At 43.7% G+C, this 16,536-nt stretch overlaps 1 protein-coding gene across 1 annotated transcript; it reads right to left on the reverse strand.

The window, feature by feature from the left end:
- Nucleotides 1-1,113: 1,113 nt before the first annotated feature.
- On the reverse strand, nucleotides 1,114-4,824 carry LOC123763272 (digestive cysteine proteinase 3). The gene is made up of 7 exons (XM_045750387.2): nucleotides 4,695-4,824; nucleotides 4,354-4,425; nucleotides 3,903-4,055; nucleotides 3,561-3,743; nucleotides 2,657-2,848; nucleotides 2,280-2,445; nucleotides 1,114-1,964 (listed from the first exon to the last, which is right to left on the reverse strand). Exons 1-7 carry the CDS (start codon nucleotides 4,797-4,799, stop codon nucleotides 1,759-1,761), a joined length of 1,077 nt encoding a protein of 358 aa, XP_045606343.1. The 5' UTR covers nucleotides 4,800-4,824; the 3' UTR covers nucleotides 1,114-1,758.
- Between the last annotated feature and the right edge of the window lie 11,712 nt (nucleotides 4,825-16,536).

Consider the following 16,536-nt stretch of genomic DNA (forward strand, 5'->3'; position numbering starts at 1 on the left):
TTTATTTATTTATTTATTTATATATATACAAGAAGGTACATTGGGTTTGTGAGAATACATTGGATAGTACAGTATTTACATTCTTGTAAAGCCACTAGTATGCACAGCGTTTCGGGCAATATATACACGACGATGGCTGTGCAGGTGGCGCTGCTAGCTTCTTAACCTATGAACCGGCTCGTTAACTGCTTGTTTGAGATGGTGTGTGCTTCCAAGGCGTCGCCAGGTGCGAGGAGGGTGACGGGCCGTGGGGTAGGTAGACTGGTGGTATTGTCTAGACGTCTGGAAAGGAGTTGTTGTTGTTGTTCCTGTGACTGCAGTACTTGAATATATAGACGTGGTATGATAGAATAGATGATGATGGAGCAGACCGAATTTCTTCCTAGAGATTTCACCTTACCAATATATTATGGAGTATAATACAGTATTGATAATGTATTTCCTTCAGCATAACTGAATCACGTGTTTTTGTATGTATTCTTGCATGTAATCTCAAAAAGAAACAAGGGCAAAACACATATACGACTTAAGAATGGATATTCTTTTGAAATATTGATCCAAAATTATGAGAGTTTATGGTTTATGCCTTAGTTCTTATATTCTATTTGCCACCTGTGGCATGGAGGAATTCCTCTTCTTAAGGCGATAGGTCCCGCAGTCTTACGATGCATTTCGTGTCTCAATAAACAAATGACTCTTAACTCAGTGCTTTTTCAGCATAACTTTAAACTGTTCTTCAGAAAGATGATAGTGCTGGTTCAGCTTGGGCACCGAAACCTTACCCTATGGGGCCCTGACCCTGATAGTAAATTGTAGGAACTTGGTCAGTTACATCCCATCCTCTTTGAAAAGGGGGGAGGGGTTGCAATAAAAGCTGAACCCCTTTAACAGGATCAGTGAGACTGACCCCGACCTACCCATGTTGGTCACATACCTTTCATAAATAACCATGAAAAATTTGACGATGCTATTCCCCAGCACGTTGCCCCTATTCTTGACAAACAGACAAACAATGTGACATTCTCTTTCTTATAGATATTAGTGGAATCAAAGGTTTCATTACATAATTTTAATAGTATTTTAAGTAAGGTTTGGTTGAATAATATGCAACAATTCTGAATTATTTTTATTATTACACAGGTACGAACACCAGAGAGTTACACAGGTGCAGGTGTTGTAGGTGTGAGGTTGGTGCGTCTGATACCTGTGAGGAGCCCTGCCAGCTGCTTCGTGGTGTTGTTTAGGCAGTGTGGAGTGCCTCGAGGTCTAGACAGTCGGGTAGGAAGCAGTGTGGAGTGCCTCGACTTCTAGATAGTTGGGTAGGAAGCAGTGTGGAATGCCTCGACTTCTAGATAGTTGGGTAGGAAGCAGTGTGGAATGCCTCGACTTCTAGATAGTTGGGTAGGAAGCAGTGTGGAATGCCTCGACTTCTAGATAGTTGGGTAAGAAGCAGTGTGGAATGCCTCGACTTCTAGATAGTTGGGTAGGAAGCAGTGTGGAATGCCTCGACTTCTAGATAGTTGGGTAAGAAGCAGTGTGGAATGCCTCGACTTCTAGATAGTTGGGTAGGAAGCAGTGTGGAATGCCTCGACTTCTAGATAGTTGGGTAAGAAGCAGTGTGGAATGCCTCGACTTCTAGATAGTTGGGTAGGAAGCAGTGTGGAGTGCCTCGAAGTCTAGATAGTTGGGTAGGAAGCAGTGTGGAATGCCTCGACTTCTAGATAGTTGGGTAGGAAGCAGTGTGGAGTGCCTTGACGTCTAGACAGTGGGGTAGGAAGCTTGGGTGGCGATACCACAGTTGTTGCCCTTGTTACGAGCCATGTTGATGTAACCGCTGGAGCCCCAGCCGGTGTTCCAGGAGTTCTTGACGATCCAGTAGTCCTGGCCGCCCTCTGAGCCGTAGCCCACCACCAGCACAGCGTGGTCAAGGTAGGTTTGTGAGCAAGCTGCTTCGTAGTACACACCTGTCATAAAAATATTAGTTATGTCACTCGCCAAGTTACACACACTCTTCATTATGCTTGAACTGTAACACACTGAGACACTTTTCTGTCAGGGCAGCGTCTTCAAGACAACTGTCTTAACGTCCACCTTTAACTTTTTAACTTCACGTGTATGTGTGTGTGTGTGTGTGTGTGTGTGTGTGTGTGTGTGTGTGTGTGTGTGTGTATGTGTGTGTGTGTGTGTGTGTGTGTGTGTGTGTGTGTGTGTGTGTGTGTGTGTGTGTGTGTGTGTGTGTGTGTGTGTGTGTCTGTCTGTCTGTCTGTGTAGATGCTCACCACTCTCATAGAACTGGAAGGACCAGTTTGAGGCGTCAATGGCCACAGCGATGGGGCCTACACTCTGGACTGCCTGCTGGAGGGCGTCCTCGTTGTAATAGTCGATGTCCACATAACCAGTCACTGTGGCGGCGATGTCGTTGGAGTTGAAGCGGCAGCGTCCATCCTGGAAGGACCAGGAGCATTACTTCCGTCAGTGCATATCATATATTGAAGTCACAGACGCTCGAAGTATGAAAAGCATCAATTTAAAATATTATTCGTGAAATGGTCTTGCGTGTTGATCAAGAAACCTACAGAAGAATATGCAAGCGTGCTGTTGGTCCGGGCCGCGGGGACGCTAAGCCCCGGAAGCACCTCAAGGTTGGTTGACTTACGACTGCCTCGTAGGGGTAGGTAGCCTCAGTGTTGATGCCACCATTGTCCCTGATGTATGCGAACGCGGTGTTCATCCAGCCACCATCGCAGCCAGCGTTGCCATAGGAGACGGTGCAGTCAACAAGGTTCTGCTCGGAGAGACTCACCAGGTTGCCAGTCGCCAGGAAGTGCTGGCCCTCTAAGGCGCCGGTCTGGGGGGCGGAAATGGTGGAAGTAAGACATATGTACATTGGCTTTGACCGTCACGTGTTCTTCCATTAGGATAACAAGTCCAGAGTCTTCCTGTCGTGGTGAAGGTCGCTAGACACGATCAGGAAAATTCAGGAATTGTTCAGAAATAAACGAAAAAGCATGTTTGTTTATACATCAAACTTAATCCTCAACTTTTTATGCTCGGTCGCTCTTGTGGTACGTTAACATGTTTACTACATGTACGAAATATCACTTAACATGACTCGCTTTTCGTTGTTATTTAAAAGCAACTATCAAATTATTCCACAGCATTGCATTATATTCTACAGGAAAATTATATTTAATTTCGGAAGGAAAACTTACTCCAAAGGAATCTCATTTATCCCAAAGGTAAACAACACTCTAGAAAAAAACAAAAATGCATTTAAAAGGAAAACAAAATGTTGCATTCAAAGATAACTTACGCCACAAAACGTGAGGTTGTAGTACAAGCTTCTGCTTGACGCATGAGACGTGATCAACCCCATATCTTCCTGGAACGGATCTCTTCCTAAGGAGACGGACAACATACTCCAGAGACAGACAACATCCTCCAGAGACAGACAACATACTCCAGAGACAGACAACATACTCTGGAGACAGACAACATACTCCAGAGAGAGACAACATACTCTGGAGACAGACAACATACTCCAGAGAGAGACAACATACCGAGGAGAAGGACCAGCATGAGCCACACTGCCCCTGGTCTTTGACAGGGGTGACGGCCCCCTTGGTACGCCAGTCAACGTCAACAGCCTTGGGAAGGCTTTTGTTAGCGTGGAAGATATTCGCTGCCTTAGGCTGGGGGCCCTTTTTAAGTCCCTTCATCACGGCGTTGAACTCCTGAGTCGTCTGCACAAACACAAGAATGTTAGCAACCGTCATCGATGAAAATATTTCATGCGTACTAATTATATTTGCCCCTTATTTAGACAGGAATCTTATATTGTGATTTATTTCCTGTCTTGTAAATTATAGATATACAGTTGTGAAAGCCTGTGAGACACTAACCATGTCACCAAACTGGTTCATCTTGACGGTGAAGGTGACCTCGCCATTCTCGAACCTTTTGTTGAACTCTTCGATCTTCTGCTGGTTCTCTGTGAACAACTGCTTACGGAACAGCTCCTCCTCCAAGTCCACGTACTTGCGGCCATACTGAGCCTGAGGAAGATAACACAACAATCATACATCTAGCTGTACGAAGGTTCATTGTCATGCTTCGTTCTTCAGAAGGAGGCCTGTAGAGCTGTTTCTTATTTAACAACTCAAAGCGGAACGTTCACAAACTGGCCAGATGTTAAAAGTTCTCTCAAACGTCTCTCAAGCGACGAACCAGTCTCGATATATAAACTTTTTTATCAAAATATGTGCTCGCATGTTATTATTTCTTAAGTAAAGATGATACGTGGCACAAGTGTTGTTCAGACATATAATAATTACCAGATGATGCTGTCATTACCTTGAAGGTGTCCCAGGAGGGGCTGGCGGCGGCCAGAGCCACGCCACAAAGCAACAGTGCTGCCACCTTCATCTGCACATAATAAAGACGATACAAGTGCATGACTTACAGGTAATATTGTTACAAATAATAGGTCATCCTACTCCAATAATAGTTACTCGAAATTAAAATTGTTTACTTGAATATATTGTCTTTCTACTGTAATTCGAACAAGCAACGCCAGTTAAATACTTTCAGAACTTCTCTATATGTCGACTTCAGAACAAAGAAATATGTTGCGAGAGTACATGAAGCAGCCAACACTATCATAACTGTGTGGCAGTAGAGGGAAGATGTGTTACCTTGCAGGAGGAGTGCTGGCTCTGGTTGAGAGTGTTGGGTGGTGTTGATGGGCCACTTATATACACGAGGAGCCGTGGGAGACCACACACCTGCTGAGTCCACATGTTTTCCAGGTGATGGGCACCAATACCCCCATCCTATACCCCAGGGTCTACCCACATCTCACAGTGATGGGCACCAATACCCCCATCCTATACCCCAGGGCCTACCCACACCTCACAGTGATGGGCACCAATACCCCCATCCTATACCCCAGGGTCTACCCACATCTCACAGTGATGGGCACCAATACACCCATCCTATACCCTAGGATCTGCCCACACCTCACAGTGATGGGCACCAATACTCCCATCCTATACCCCAGGGCCTACCCACACCTCACAGTGATGGGCACCAATACCCCCATCCTATACCCCAGGGCCTACCCACACCTCACAGTGATGGGCACCAATACACCCATCCTATACCCCAGGGTCTGCCCACATCTCACAGTGATGGGCACCAATACCCCCATCCTATACCCCAGGGTCTACCCACATCTCACAGTGATGGGCACCAATACCCCCATCCTATACCCCAGGGTCTACCCACATCTCACAGTGATGGGCACCAATACCCCCATCCTATACCCCAGGGCCTACCCACACCTCACAGTGATGGGCACCAATACCCCCATCCTATACCACAGGGTCTACCCACATCTCACAGTGATGGGCACCAATACCCCCATCCTATACCCCAGGGCCTACCCACACTTCACAGTGATGGGCACCAATACCCCCATCCTATACCCCAGGGTCTACCCACACCTCACAGTGATGGGCACCAATACCCCCATCCTATACCCCAGGGTCTACCCACACCTCACAGTGATGGGCACCAATACCCCCATCCTATACCCCAGGGTCTACCCACACCTCACAGTGATGGGCACCAATACCCCCATCCTATACCCCAGGGCCTACCCACACCTCACAGTGACGGGCACCAATACCCCCATCCTATACCCCAGGGTCTACCCACACCTCACAGTGACGGGCACCAATACCCCCATCCTATACCCCAGGGTCTACCCACACCTCACAGTGACGGGCACCAATACCCCCATCCCGTGCCCCAGGGTCGACCAGTATCAGTGCTAGCTGCATTATACATATGTTTAGTATTACCAAGTGGTAATGTGGTTATTGTGTCCGGGAGGTAGAATGGAAGCTGCACCATCCGTGCTGGGTCTGCCTTACAGAGAGCCAGCTGGGAACACTCAGACTATACACACAGTCCACTATAACACTGTAGACAGCTAAGTTTGCTGTTATGTTTGTAACATAACTTTAGTTAGGTCTTTTATATTAGAGAGTTAAGAAAATAAATCCACATGTATTGTGTTATTTTCATCAATATCGGATACAAGCTAACGAAGAATTACAAGTAAAAGCTGAAAATGGGGAGGGGGTGAAATTTGAATTTATTCTCCAAAAGTGCAGCGTCATAAATCCTTATCAATATACCTTTCAATTATATAACTTACTGTGTATATACTCTCCAATGACCTGTATTTAAAAATCTTATTATGTTGCATGATTGCATATGTAAAAATAGTAGTAGTTGCCAGCTTGTTGCTATTGCTACATTTATCTTCTGCAGTCGACGGCAACTTAAAATATACTTAAAGTTGTCCAATTTCTGTTAAATAACGCACAAAATGCAGCTAAAAATCTAGGATTTCTGTTGACAATAAAACATGAACAAATATTTATAATATATTAACTCGTGTTTAAAGTCGAGCGTCCCCACTCCTGTCTTAACGGACCATTAGTTCCCTGCTAGGCGTTCGTAAGTGACAGGAAATGTAATCTCTTTTGCATATATTACAAATTATACAATGCTAGTGACGTCGTGTAATCACAAAACTAGAACTGTCGACACATAGATACTTTTTTATTTATATCCATCTGGAAGATAAAATGGCAAGCATGTAAGTTTAATGTTTCGTTCCAAGGACACAGTCCAAGAATATCTTATCTCACGCTGGGGTTTCTCAATCATAGTACAGAGGGGAACACCCGAACACCTGTGGACCCGCCTCACTGCCTCTCACCATGACAAATGCTGCAATCTTTATTTTTAACGTATCAGTAACGGTACTGGGTACTGGCAGTACGGCCCTGGGAGCCGTACTGGATACTGGCAGACATGGCCCTGGGAGGCGTACTGGGTACTGGCAGTACGGCCCAGGGAGACGTACTGGGTACTGGCAGTGCCTCTCACCTTGACAAATGCTGCAATCTTTATTTTTAACGTATCAGTAACGGTACTGGGTACTGGTAGACACGGCCCTGGGAGCCGTACTGGGTACTGGTAGTGCCTCGTTAACTGCCAGTACAGGCAGGCGTACAGGGAACGTATCTGATTGTATATACTGGGTACTGGCAGACACGGCCCTGGGAGGCGTGCTATGTTGACCAGACCACACACTAGAAGGTGAAGGGACGACGACGTTTCGGTCCGTCCTGGACCATTCTCAAGTCAATTGTTGATAATGGGGCGTACTATTCCCACTCTCTTCGGGGATGTGTCCTGGTGGGTTAACACAAGGATTATCTTGTTAATAATTACCTGAAGAGCTAACACAAGGGATATATTTTAAAAGAAGGTAATCAGACTAGAGGTGTTATTCAAACAGGTAGAAAATTTAAAGAGGCATCAGACGAAGTCGAGCCTGCAGCGCTTGATGAAGTCAACTATTTAGTAAACATACTATTTATTATGACGTAAACACGACGGTACAGAGAACAGTTAACAAGGTCCATGAAAGGATATTTTCAGCGTACATTTTCCTGTAACAGTGTTACAGGAACATATGAATGTATTTGTTTAAGATGGGAGTTTTCCTGGGGCTGGAGATATATGGAAGTGCATCAAGGAGACTGTCAACAACGTTATAAGGATATCAAACAGAAACATGGACGAATTTCAACAAGCAAATAAAATATCAGACGATGAAGATGTTATTGTTTGTTGATGTCTCGACGACTGAAATACAACCTTCACACGATCGGATCTGTTGGTTATCTTGAGATGATTTCGGGGCTTAGTGTCCCCGCGGCCCGGTCCTCGACCAGGCCTCCACCCCCAGGAAGCATCCCGTAGCAGCTGTCTAACTGCCAGGTACCTATTTACTGCTAGGTAACAGCGGCATGAGGGTGAAAAAAACATTTTGCCCATTTGTCTCCGCCTCCACCGGGGGATCGAATCCGGAACCTCAGGACTACGAATACGAAGCGCTGTCCACCCAGCTGTCAGGCTCCCCGTGAGCAAGATCAAATATTACAAAATGAACATTTAAAGACTAAAATGTATTAGTACAAGAACTAAATATGATTATGAATCAAATCAAATGTTTATTCGAGTAAAAGTACATACATATGAGTTACAAAACATAATGTTGATTTCTAGATAGACATAGTACATACAATGAACAAATCCACAAGGACCGTGACGAGGATTCGAACCTACGTCCGAGATCATCCTAGACGCTGCCCTTATCGACTGAGCTACGACATGGTATATACAATGCCTAAAACCACTAATACGCACAGCGTTTCAGGCAACATGGTAAAGATTATACAACCTGGGATTCCAGTGAATCCACAGGAAGTCTGGCAGTATCCCCCGTGCACTGTGGTGTAGGTAATGGAGCTCTCCTCCACACACTCCCTTCAAAGGCACCAGAAAATCACATTAACGGGCGTATGATTTTGATATGAATTAAAATGGATATGAAGGGAGTGTGTGGTTACCTTAAGGTTACCGTGAGATGATTTCGGGGCTTAGCGTTCCCGCGGCCCGATCGTCGACCAGGCCTTCTCGTTGCTGGACTGGTCAACCAGGCTGTTGGACGCGCTGGCGTATGAGTCACAGCCTGATTGATCAGGGATCCTTTGGAGGGGATTGTCAAGTTCTCTCTTGAACACTGTGAGAGGTCCATCACTCACACCACAGTGCAAGGGGGGGATATGTATGTAAATCTTGGACTGGCTTCAGCTCGGGGCCTCCAGACTTCCTGTAGATTCAGTGGAATCACAGGTTAATTTTTTTAAAGTTTGCCCCGAGGGGCGAGTTTATTGGGTAGCGCCACTTCTGTGAGTAGACATACCGCCATAGCAGCATGTATAACAAGAGATATATATATATATATACACTCAATATATACACGCTCAACACTTCCCAATAGGAAGAAAACCCTCTGGGTTGTTCATCCCAGGTTGTATAACCTTTACCATGGCGTGGTATGAACTCCTGTATGATAATACCCTTGATCACTAAGCCCTCTAGAATTACTCAAGCGACTGCCGCCACCCTTGACCGCATTTGGACAATCATATCCTCTTGAATAATGAGTAATGGGACAACAGACCACTACCATACATTTCATGTAACTAGCATTATTACCACTCTTAGAAACATTGAAAATTAGCTTCAGTCAGTGGTATGATGCATCCATAAATAACTATGATGCAGCTGCTGCCGACACACTTGAAGACTTTAACTGAGTGGGGAGGAATATGGACAGAGACAAGGGGAGGAATGTAGCCAGACAAAGTGGGAAGAATAACTAGAGAAAATGGAAGCAAAGTGGTCAGAGAGAAGGGTAGAGTGACCAGAGACAAGGGCTGGATCGAGGGAGAAGCCAGTAACGCGAGGAGTGGGAGAGAGGGAGGGCCGAGGCTTGGGGAGGGTGTCTGAGGGAGAGAGGGAGGGCCGAGGCTTGGGGAGGGTGTCTGAGGGAGAGAGGGAGGGCCGAGGCTTGGGGAGGGAGTGTGGGGGTGGAGAGACACAGGGACGCCTGCACCCACCATAGTGTGTACGCTCAACACTGCAGCGACCTCATCTGCGTAATGGCGTACAGGCAACGTATCTGATTGTATATACTGGTCGCGAGGGTTACCATGCATCCATTGGCCAGGATGAAATCCATATGACATAGTCTTCAATTTCTACATTGATAATTGTATTATATATGTGCCAAACTTCAGATACAATCACGTTAAAATAATGTGTTAAAACTGTAAGTACAATTAGGGATGATAGTCACTTATCATTAATATAATTATTTTGGCGATACGTCGGTGTTTACATGCGGAGAGGGAGTAAGAAGTGGGACAAACAATTCCGTATGAAGGATAGACGCTATGTAATCATTTCATACACTCAAGAATATATGGTGTGGGAGGAACCATCGGTGTATATAATGTAGGAGTGAGATCCCAGGAGATCCCAAGGTCCCTGTTTAATGCTAGGTAACAGGGGCATCAGGATGAAAGAAACTCTGCCCATCTGTTTCCACCGGCGCCGGGAATCGAACCCATGATCTCAGGACTACGTATCCAGCATGCTGTCCACTCAGCCACCAGCGCCATGTATGGTGTGTGTGTGTAGGACAAATACGCAATAGATATTCCCTCTCAAGGACAGGAATCCCCTGGTGGGTCGAGGCCCTTCTACTCAAGGATGAAATTGAGTTCATGTTAGTGGCCAGATCATACGTTGTTTAACCGAACTGAGGGCGCGACGCCCTCAACACCCCGACAATGATGGGATAGTCAGGGCCAGTACAAGGGTTGGTGGTGCCCTAGGTAAGCCTTCAAAGGTACATACATCCCTGCCTATCCCAATCTTGTTACGGGCTCACCATAGCCCGTGCTACATGGACACTTCGTTCTGAGTAGCTAAATCTGAAACAACAGCAACCTAATCACGTAAAGCAAGGTTTGTGCTGTTGCAATGTACACATTTACCAAGTCTTCTATTTGTTCTAGTATTATTAATACTAGAACAATTGTATTGTTCTAGTATTAATACTATTATTATTATTCCTAACAAGTTTAGGTACATGCTGCTACAGTATTCTATACAAGGGATTACAGAGAATGGATCAAGAGCTAGCTGGGAGTTCATCTAATAGTTCCACCTCACAGGAACGCCAGTCATGCTTGGAATGAGGAGAAAACACGATATGAGAGTCTAGTCTACTGGCCTGCACTAGTAATCTCTGGGTAGAGCACGAGAATATCTGCGTTAATGAAGGAGTTACAAAGCTCAAAGTATTTCATGACATTTGGTCTAAAATGTGTGCTAGTCTAGGATGGTAGTGGGTGCCGACTCCGCCATGGGGGACACTGCGACCCATCCTCTTACAAATTACTTCGCTTTTCGCTCGTTTGCGACATGCAGGATGTGACCAGAGACATGTGGGGAAGGCCAGGACATGCAGGATGTGACCAGAGACATGTGAGGAAGGCCAGGACATGCAGGATGTGACCAGAGACATGTGAGGAAGGCCAGGACATGCAGGATGTGACCAGAGACATGTGAGGAAGGCCAGGACATGCAGGATGTGACCAGAGCCATGTGAGGAAGGCCAGGACATGCAGGATGTGACCAGGGACATGTGGGGAAGGCCAGGACATGCAGGATGTGACCAGAGACATGTGGGGAAGGCCAGGACATGCAGGATGTGACCAGGGACATGTGACTAAGGCCAGGACATGCAGCATGTGACCAGAGACATGTGGGGAAGGCCAGGACATGCAGGATGTGACCAGGGACATGTGGGGAAGGCCAGGACATGCAGCATGTGACCAGAGACATGTGGGGAAGGCCAGGACATGCAGGATGTGACCAGGGACATGTGAGGAAGGCCAGGACATGCAGCATGTGACCAGAGACATGTGGGGAAGGCCAGGACATGCAGGATGTGACCAGAGACATGTGGGGAAGGCCAGGACATGCAGGATGTGACCAGAGACATGTGAGGAAGGCCAGGACATGCAACATGTGACCAGAGACATGTGGGGAAGGCCAGGACATGCAGGAAGTGACCAGAGACATGTGGGGAAGGCCAGGACATGCAGCATGTGACCAGAGACATGTGAGGAAGGCCAGGACATGCAGGATGTGACCAGAGACATGTGGGGAAGGCCGGGACATGCAGGATGTGACCAGAGACATGTGAGGAAGGCCGGGACATGCAGCATGTGACCAGGGACCAGGGTTGCCAGATCTAAATTGCTGAAAGTAGCGAGCTGACGGTCTAAAAGTAGCGAATTTGCCCCATTTTTTTTAGTGAATGATATGGGTTTCAAAGTAATATATTTTGTTATATAGAGTACACTACACGATGTTAATTGTTTTATTAATATTATTTCTGCACATACACACACACACACGTATTATATATATATATATATATATATATATATATATATATATATATACATATATATATATATATATATATATATATATATATATATATATATATATATATATATATATATGTCGTACCTAATAGCCAGAACGCACTTCTCAGCCTACTACGCAAGGCCCGATTTGCCTAATAAGCCAAGTTTTCATGAATTAATGTTTTTTAGACTACCTAACCTACCTAACCTAACCTAACCTACCTTTTTCGGCAACCTAACCCAACCTAACCTATGAAGATAGGTTAGGTTAGGTTAGGTAGGGTTGGTTAGGTTCGGTCATATATCTACGTTAATTTTAACTACAATAAAAAAAATTGACCTCATACATAATGAAATGGGTAGCTTTATCATTTCATAAGAAAAAAATTAGAAAAAATATATTAATTCAGGAAAACTTGGCTTATTAGGCAAATCGGGCCTTGAATAGTAAGCCAAAAAGTGAGTTCTGGCTACTAGGTACGACATATACATATATATATATATATATATATATATATATATATATATATATATATATATATATATATATATATATATGTATATATATATATATATATATATATATATATATATATATATATATATATATATATATATATATATATATATATATTGATTTTTTGCCGCCAGAGGTGGATAGTTTATTAAGCATTCCTTATTCAGCCAGTGAGTGGTAGTTTGTTGTGCACTCCGAACCCCGACCAGTTGTGTAAGCGGACCCCGACCAGTTGTGTAACTGCAAGCCTAGCATGAACGAACCGAACAAAACCTCTGAAGCACAATCATGCACCAACCGAAGCCCGACCATGCACAAGGGTTTTGTACATGTTGATAGTACACGAGAATGTGTAGAGTGAGTATATGTTTAGCATGTTGAGGGACTTGAACAGAGGGGCTGTGAGTTAGGTTCTTTTAATTGCCTTATACAATTTAACGAATAAAAAGGTTTTCGTGCCTTAACATCTTTATATTATGATAATCACGACTTATCTGCATTAAAATCAGTGTGCAATTCCGGTTTTGGCCTCCACCGCCTTCTCACTTGTTCCCTTGTAACTTGTAACTCACTTGTAACACTTATATGCTGTGCTTCCTATTTTAACCTGCTATGTTAAATGGGATTCTTGTACTCTGATTTGTGTATTTGTACTTAGTGAATGAGTGCGCCCCTTGAGGGACTTGAAGTAGAGGGGGGGGGGGGGGGGGGGGGAATAGAAATAGCCTAAGCTACTCTTATCTCTTTATTTGATGTATTTTTTTATTGTCTCAATAAACATACTTGAACTTGAAGTGGACTTTAATGTTTTTTCGACAGCTTTATTTCCTTAGTTTCCGAGCTGTTTTCTTCACCGTGTATGTTGTAATAAACTATTCCTATATTTACAGTTGTTTCTCCCTGTGAAGATTATTAAACAATGGTGATTATAAGGGCGCGGAAGTTCAGCCTGGCCAGGGCCGCCAGCAGCCCTTGGGTCCTCCCCGGCAGTACCCAGTCTTTAATTTGGCACCTTTGTGGCACCTTGGTATAAGCCTAACATGTATATATACACTGGCTGCCTGTCCCCCTACACAATGATATATTATTACCTATTATTTTATCATTTAATTTAAATATTAAATAAAATAATTTATTTAATTACTATAGTAAGTACTTAATAATTTAATAATAAGTAGTAAGTACATAAAAATGATTAAAAAGTACAGTTTAGTCATAGGAGATTCCTAGATTGGAATTCACTACCAAATTTCAATATATCCAAGTATTTTTAGTGTGAAATGCTGTTATTATTTGCATAAATTGTTGTTTTAATAATATTACGCTTAACCACTTGGGCTGGACGGTAGAGCGACGGTCTCGTTTCCTACAGGTCCGCGTTCAATCCCCGACCGCCCAAGAGGTTGGGCACCATTCCTTTACCCCGTTCCATCCCAAATCCGTATCCTGATCCCTTCCGAGTGCTATATAGTCGTAATGGCTTGGCGCTTTCACTTGATAGTTCCCCCACCCCCCTTGAATAATATTACGAAAGCAGTATTTACGGGCTATTCATGCCCGTGCCACCTCTTGGGTGGCTTAATCTTCATCAATCGAGAGCAGTACGTCCTAACCAGACATTATATGATGATATCGATTGATTGATTGATGAAGATTAAGCCACCCAAGAGGTGGCACGGGCATGAATAGCCCGTAAGTGGTGGCCCTTTCGAGCCATTACCAGTATCAAAAGATGATACTGGAGATCTGTGGAGGCGCAACTGCACCCTGCGTGACGGGAGATGTCTCCCGGACCAAGTGGTGACCAAATGGACTGATGATATCCTGAACAGTTGATAAATAAAAGTAATTGCGGAACTCCAGTTATCTAATACTTATCATAAATCCGAAACTCTTTGCGTAATAGTGGCTTTAGGCATTGTATGTACTAGCTCTATCTATAAATCTTATCAATTTTTGTATAACCTCTTGTATGTATGTATTTTACCTGAATAAACATTTATTTATTAAAAAACTGGTATAAAACCTTATCATAAGCCAAGGGATTTGTTGTGTTGATTTAGGGGCGACGACGAAGGGATTTGTAGATGTGTTTAAAGGGAATTCGGAAGTAATAATAACACAGCTGATGCCATCTGTCGGCAGAAGAGAACACTATCAACTGGCTGGTCAACAGTGGCCATAAGATACAGCTTACGCCATCTGTTGACATCAAATTACACCTATAACAAATTACCCTACAAAATACCACTAACGCCATCTGTTTTTTTTCCAACGCACTATAAATAGCCAAACAGCAACCCATAAGGCGGGTTGTTGTGCTCGGGTAGGAGGTTTCCAAGCTCCGCCCACAAGATGGTATGGGGGTGCATAATCAATGGAATATCATTGATAGAAACTCTTTGTTGACATTCACATAACAGCCAATCACAGGAAGGGATCAGCTATAGGTGCCATCCACTTAGTAAATCATTTTTTTTTTTTTTGAGATATATACAAGAGTTGTTACATTCTTGTACAGCCACTAGTACGCGTAGCGTTTCGGGCAGGAAATCATCGTAGTTCAGCCCACCAGTCCTGCTTATGGAATTCTGCTTTAACTTTAATTTACCCAAAAAGTGAAGTGTTAATTATTTAAAGTGTTAATAAAGTGATAATTAAATATTGCAGGATATAACAGATGTTATATAAAAATGGGCTGCATGGCTACCTAACTTCTGACGTTATTATTGGGGGTTGCCTTGTCACAAATAATGATACACTGCTCTGCCCTCTTATTCGAGAAAATTATTCAGTTAGATGGAGATTTCTGTCAGGTGCAAAACAGAAATTGTTGTTCTTTTTCACAACACCCTTGTTGTTGTACACAAGGACATATTTCTTAGTTTAAATTTTATTCATAAAAGAGTGTTGGTATTCCCCGCAACAGCCAATCACAGGAAGGTATTTCTGGAAGCTGGGCCTCCTTATGGACTCAGCACATCGCTCTAGCTCATGGCTCTCTGTTTCATCTCTTGTATATACAAACTATGACTTTTTTCGATTACTGTTATAATTAATAATATGAGATATAAAAGTTTTTACACAAAATGGGTAAATTCTGCCATTAAATGGACTTTGTCTGGTATACATACAAACATACACCAATTTATTACCATTCATTCATTATTAATTTAAAATAAAATGTATACTGTCTAGTTTTTTTCCTCTCGCCATTACTTGGTGCAATATTTGAAAGTTGTCTATTTATTTATCAATCTATCTATTGTCTTGTATTTATATTTACAAATTTTTGTTCTTGGAAGAAAACTCTGCATTGAATTGGGACTAATTTATTAAATAATATTATTTAGTATTAATTAATATTTACAATTATTATTAATTACAATTATTTATAGCTTAGTTACTTTCATGTAACTCCCAATCGTACATTCTTAACATTAATAGCCCAAATTAGCACATCTTGCTTTTAAATTAGCCCAAAAAGTAGCAAGTAGCGAATTTATAAATTTGGGAGCGCGGGGCTCTCAAAAGTAGCCCAATTCGCTATTTGTAGCCCAATCTGGCAACACTGGTAGGGACATGTGGGGAAGGTGGTCCATGGCTGCCCTCACTAATCTGGTCACCGGAAGTAAGAGGCCAGACACACCCCCAAACACACTGACCCCATGATTACTATCCCCCCCCCTACCTCTCCTCACTCATCCCTCCCTTCCTCTCCCCCTCTCTGGCCCCTTCTCCCTTCCTACCTCTCCTCCTCCGTCCCTACCCCCTTACACGTCCCTTCTTCCTCCCTACTCCTCCACCCTCTCTACTTCTCCTCCTCCATCTTTCTCCCCTTCCTCTCCTCCATTCTTATCCCCTTACTCCTCCCCTCTGCCTTTCTCCTCTCCTCCCTCCCCTATACTTACCTAACAGTGACTATGGGGAAGTATATAATTTAACTTTTGATGTTCGAATTTGTTATCGTATCTGCTCTTAGTGTTGTGGATGGAGGGGACTTCCACAACTACTTTCACTACATTCCACTTGTTGACCACTTCAACTCATTTGCCTTTCCAGCCTCCACATATGTCCTCT

This window comes from Procambarus clarkii, chromosome 49 (assembly GCF_040958095.1).
Source record: "Procambarus clarkii isolate CNS0578487 chromosome 49, FALCON_Pclarkii_2.0, whole genome shotgun sequence".
Classification (NCBI taxonomy): Eukaryota; Metazoa; Arthropoda; class Malacostraca; order Decapoda; family Cambaridae; genus Procambarus; species Procambarus clarkii.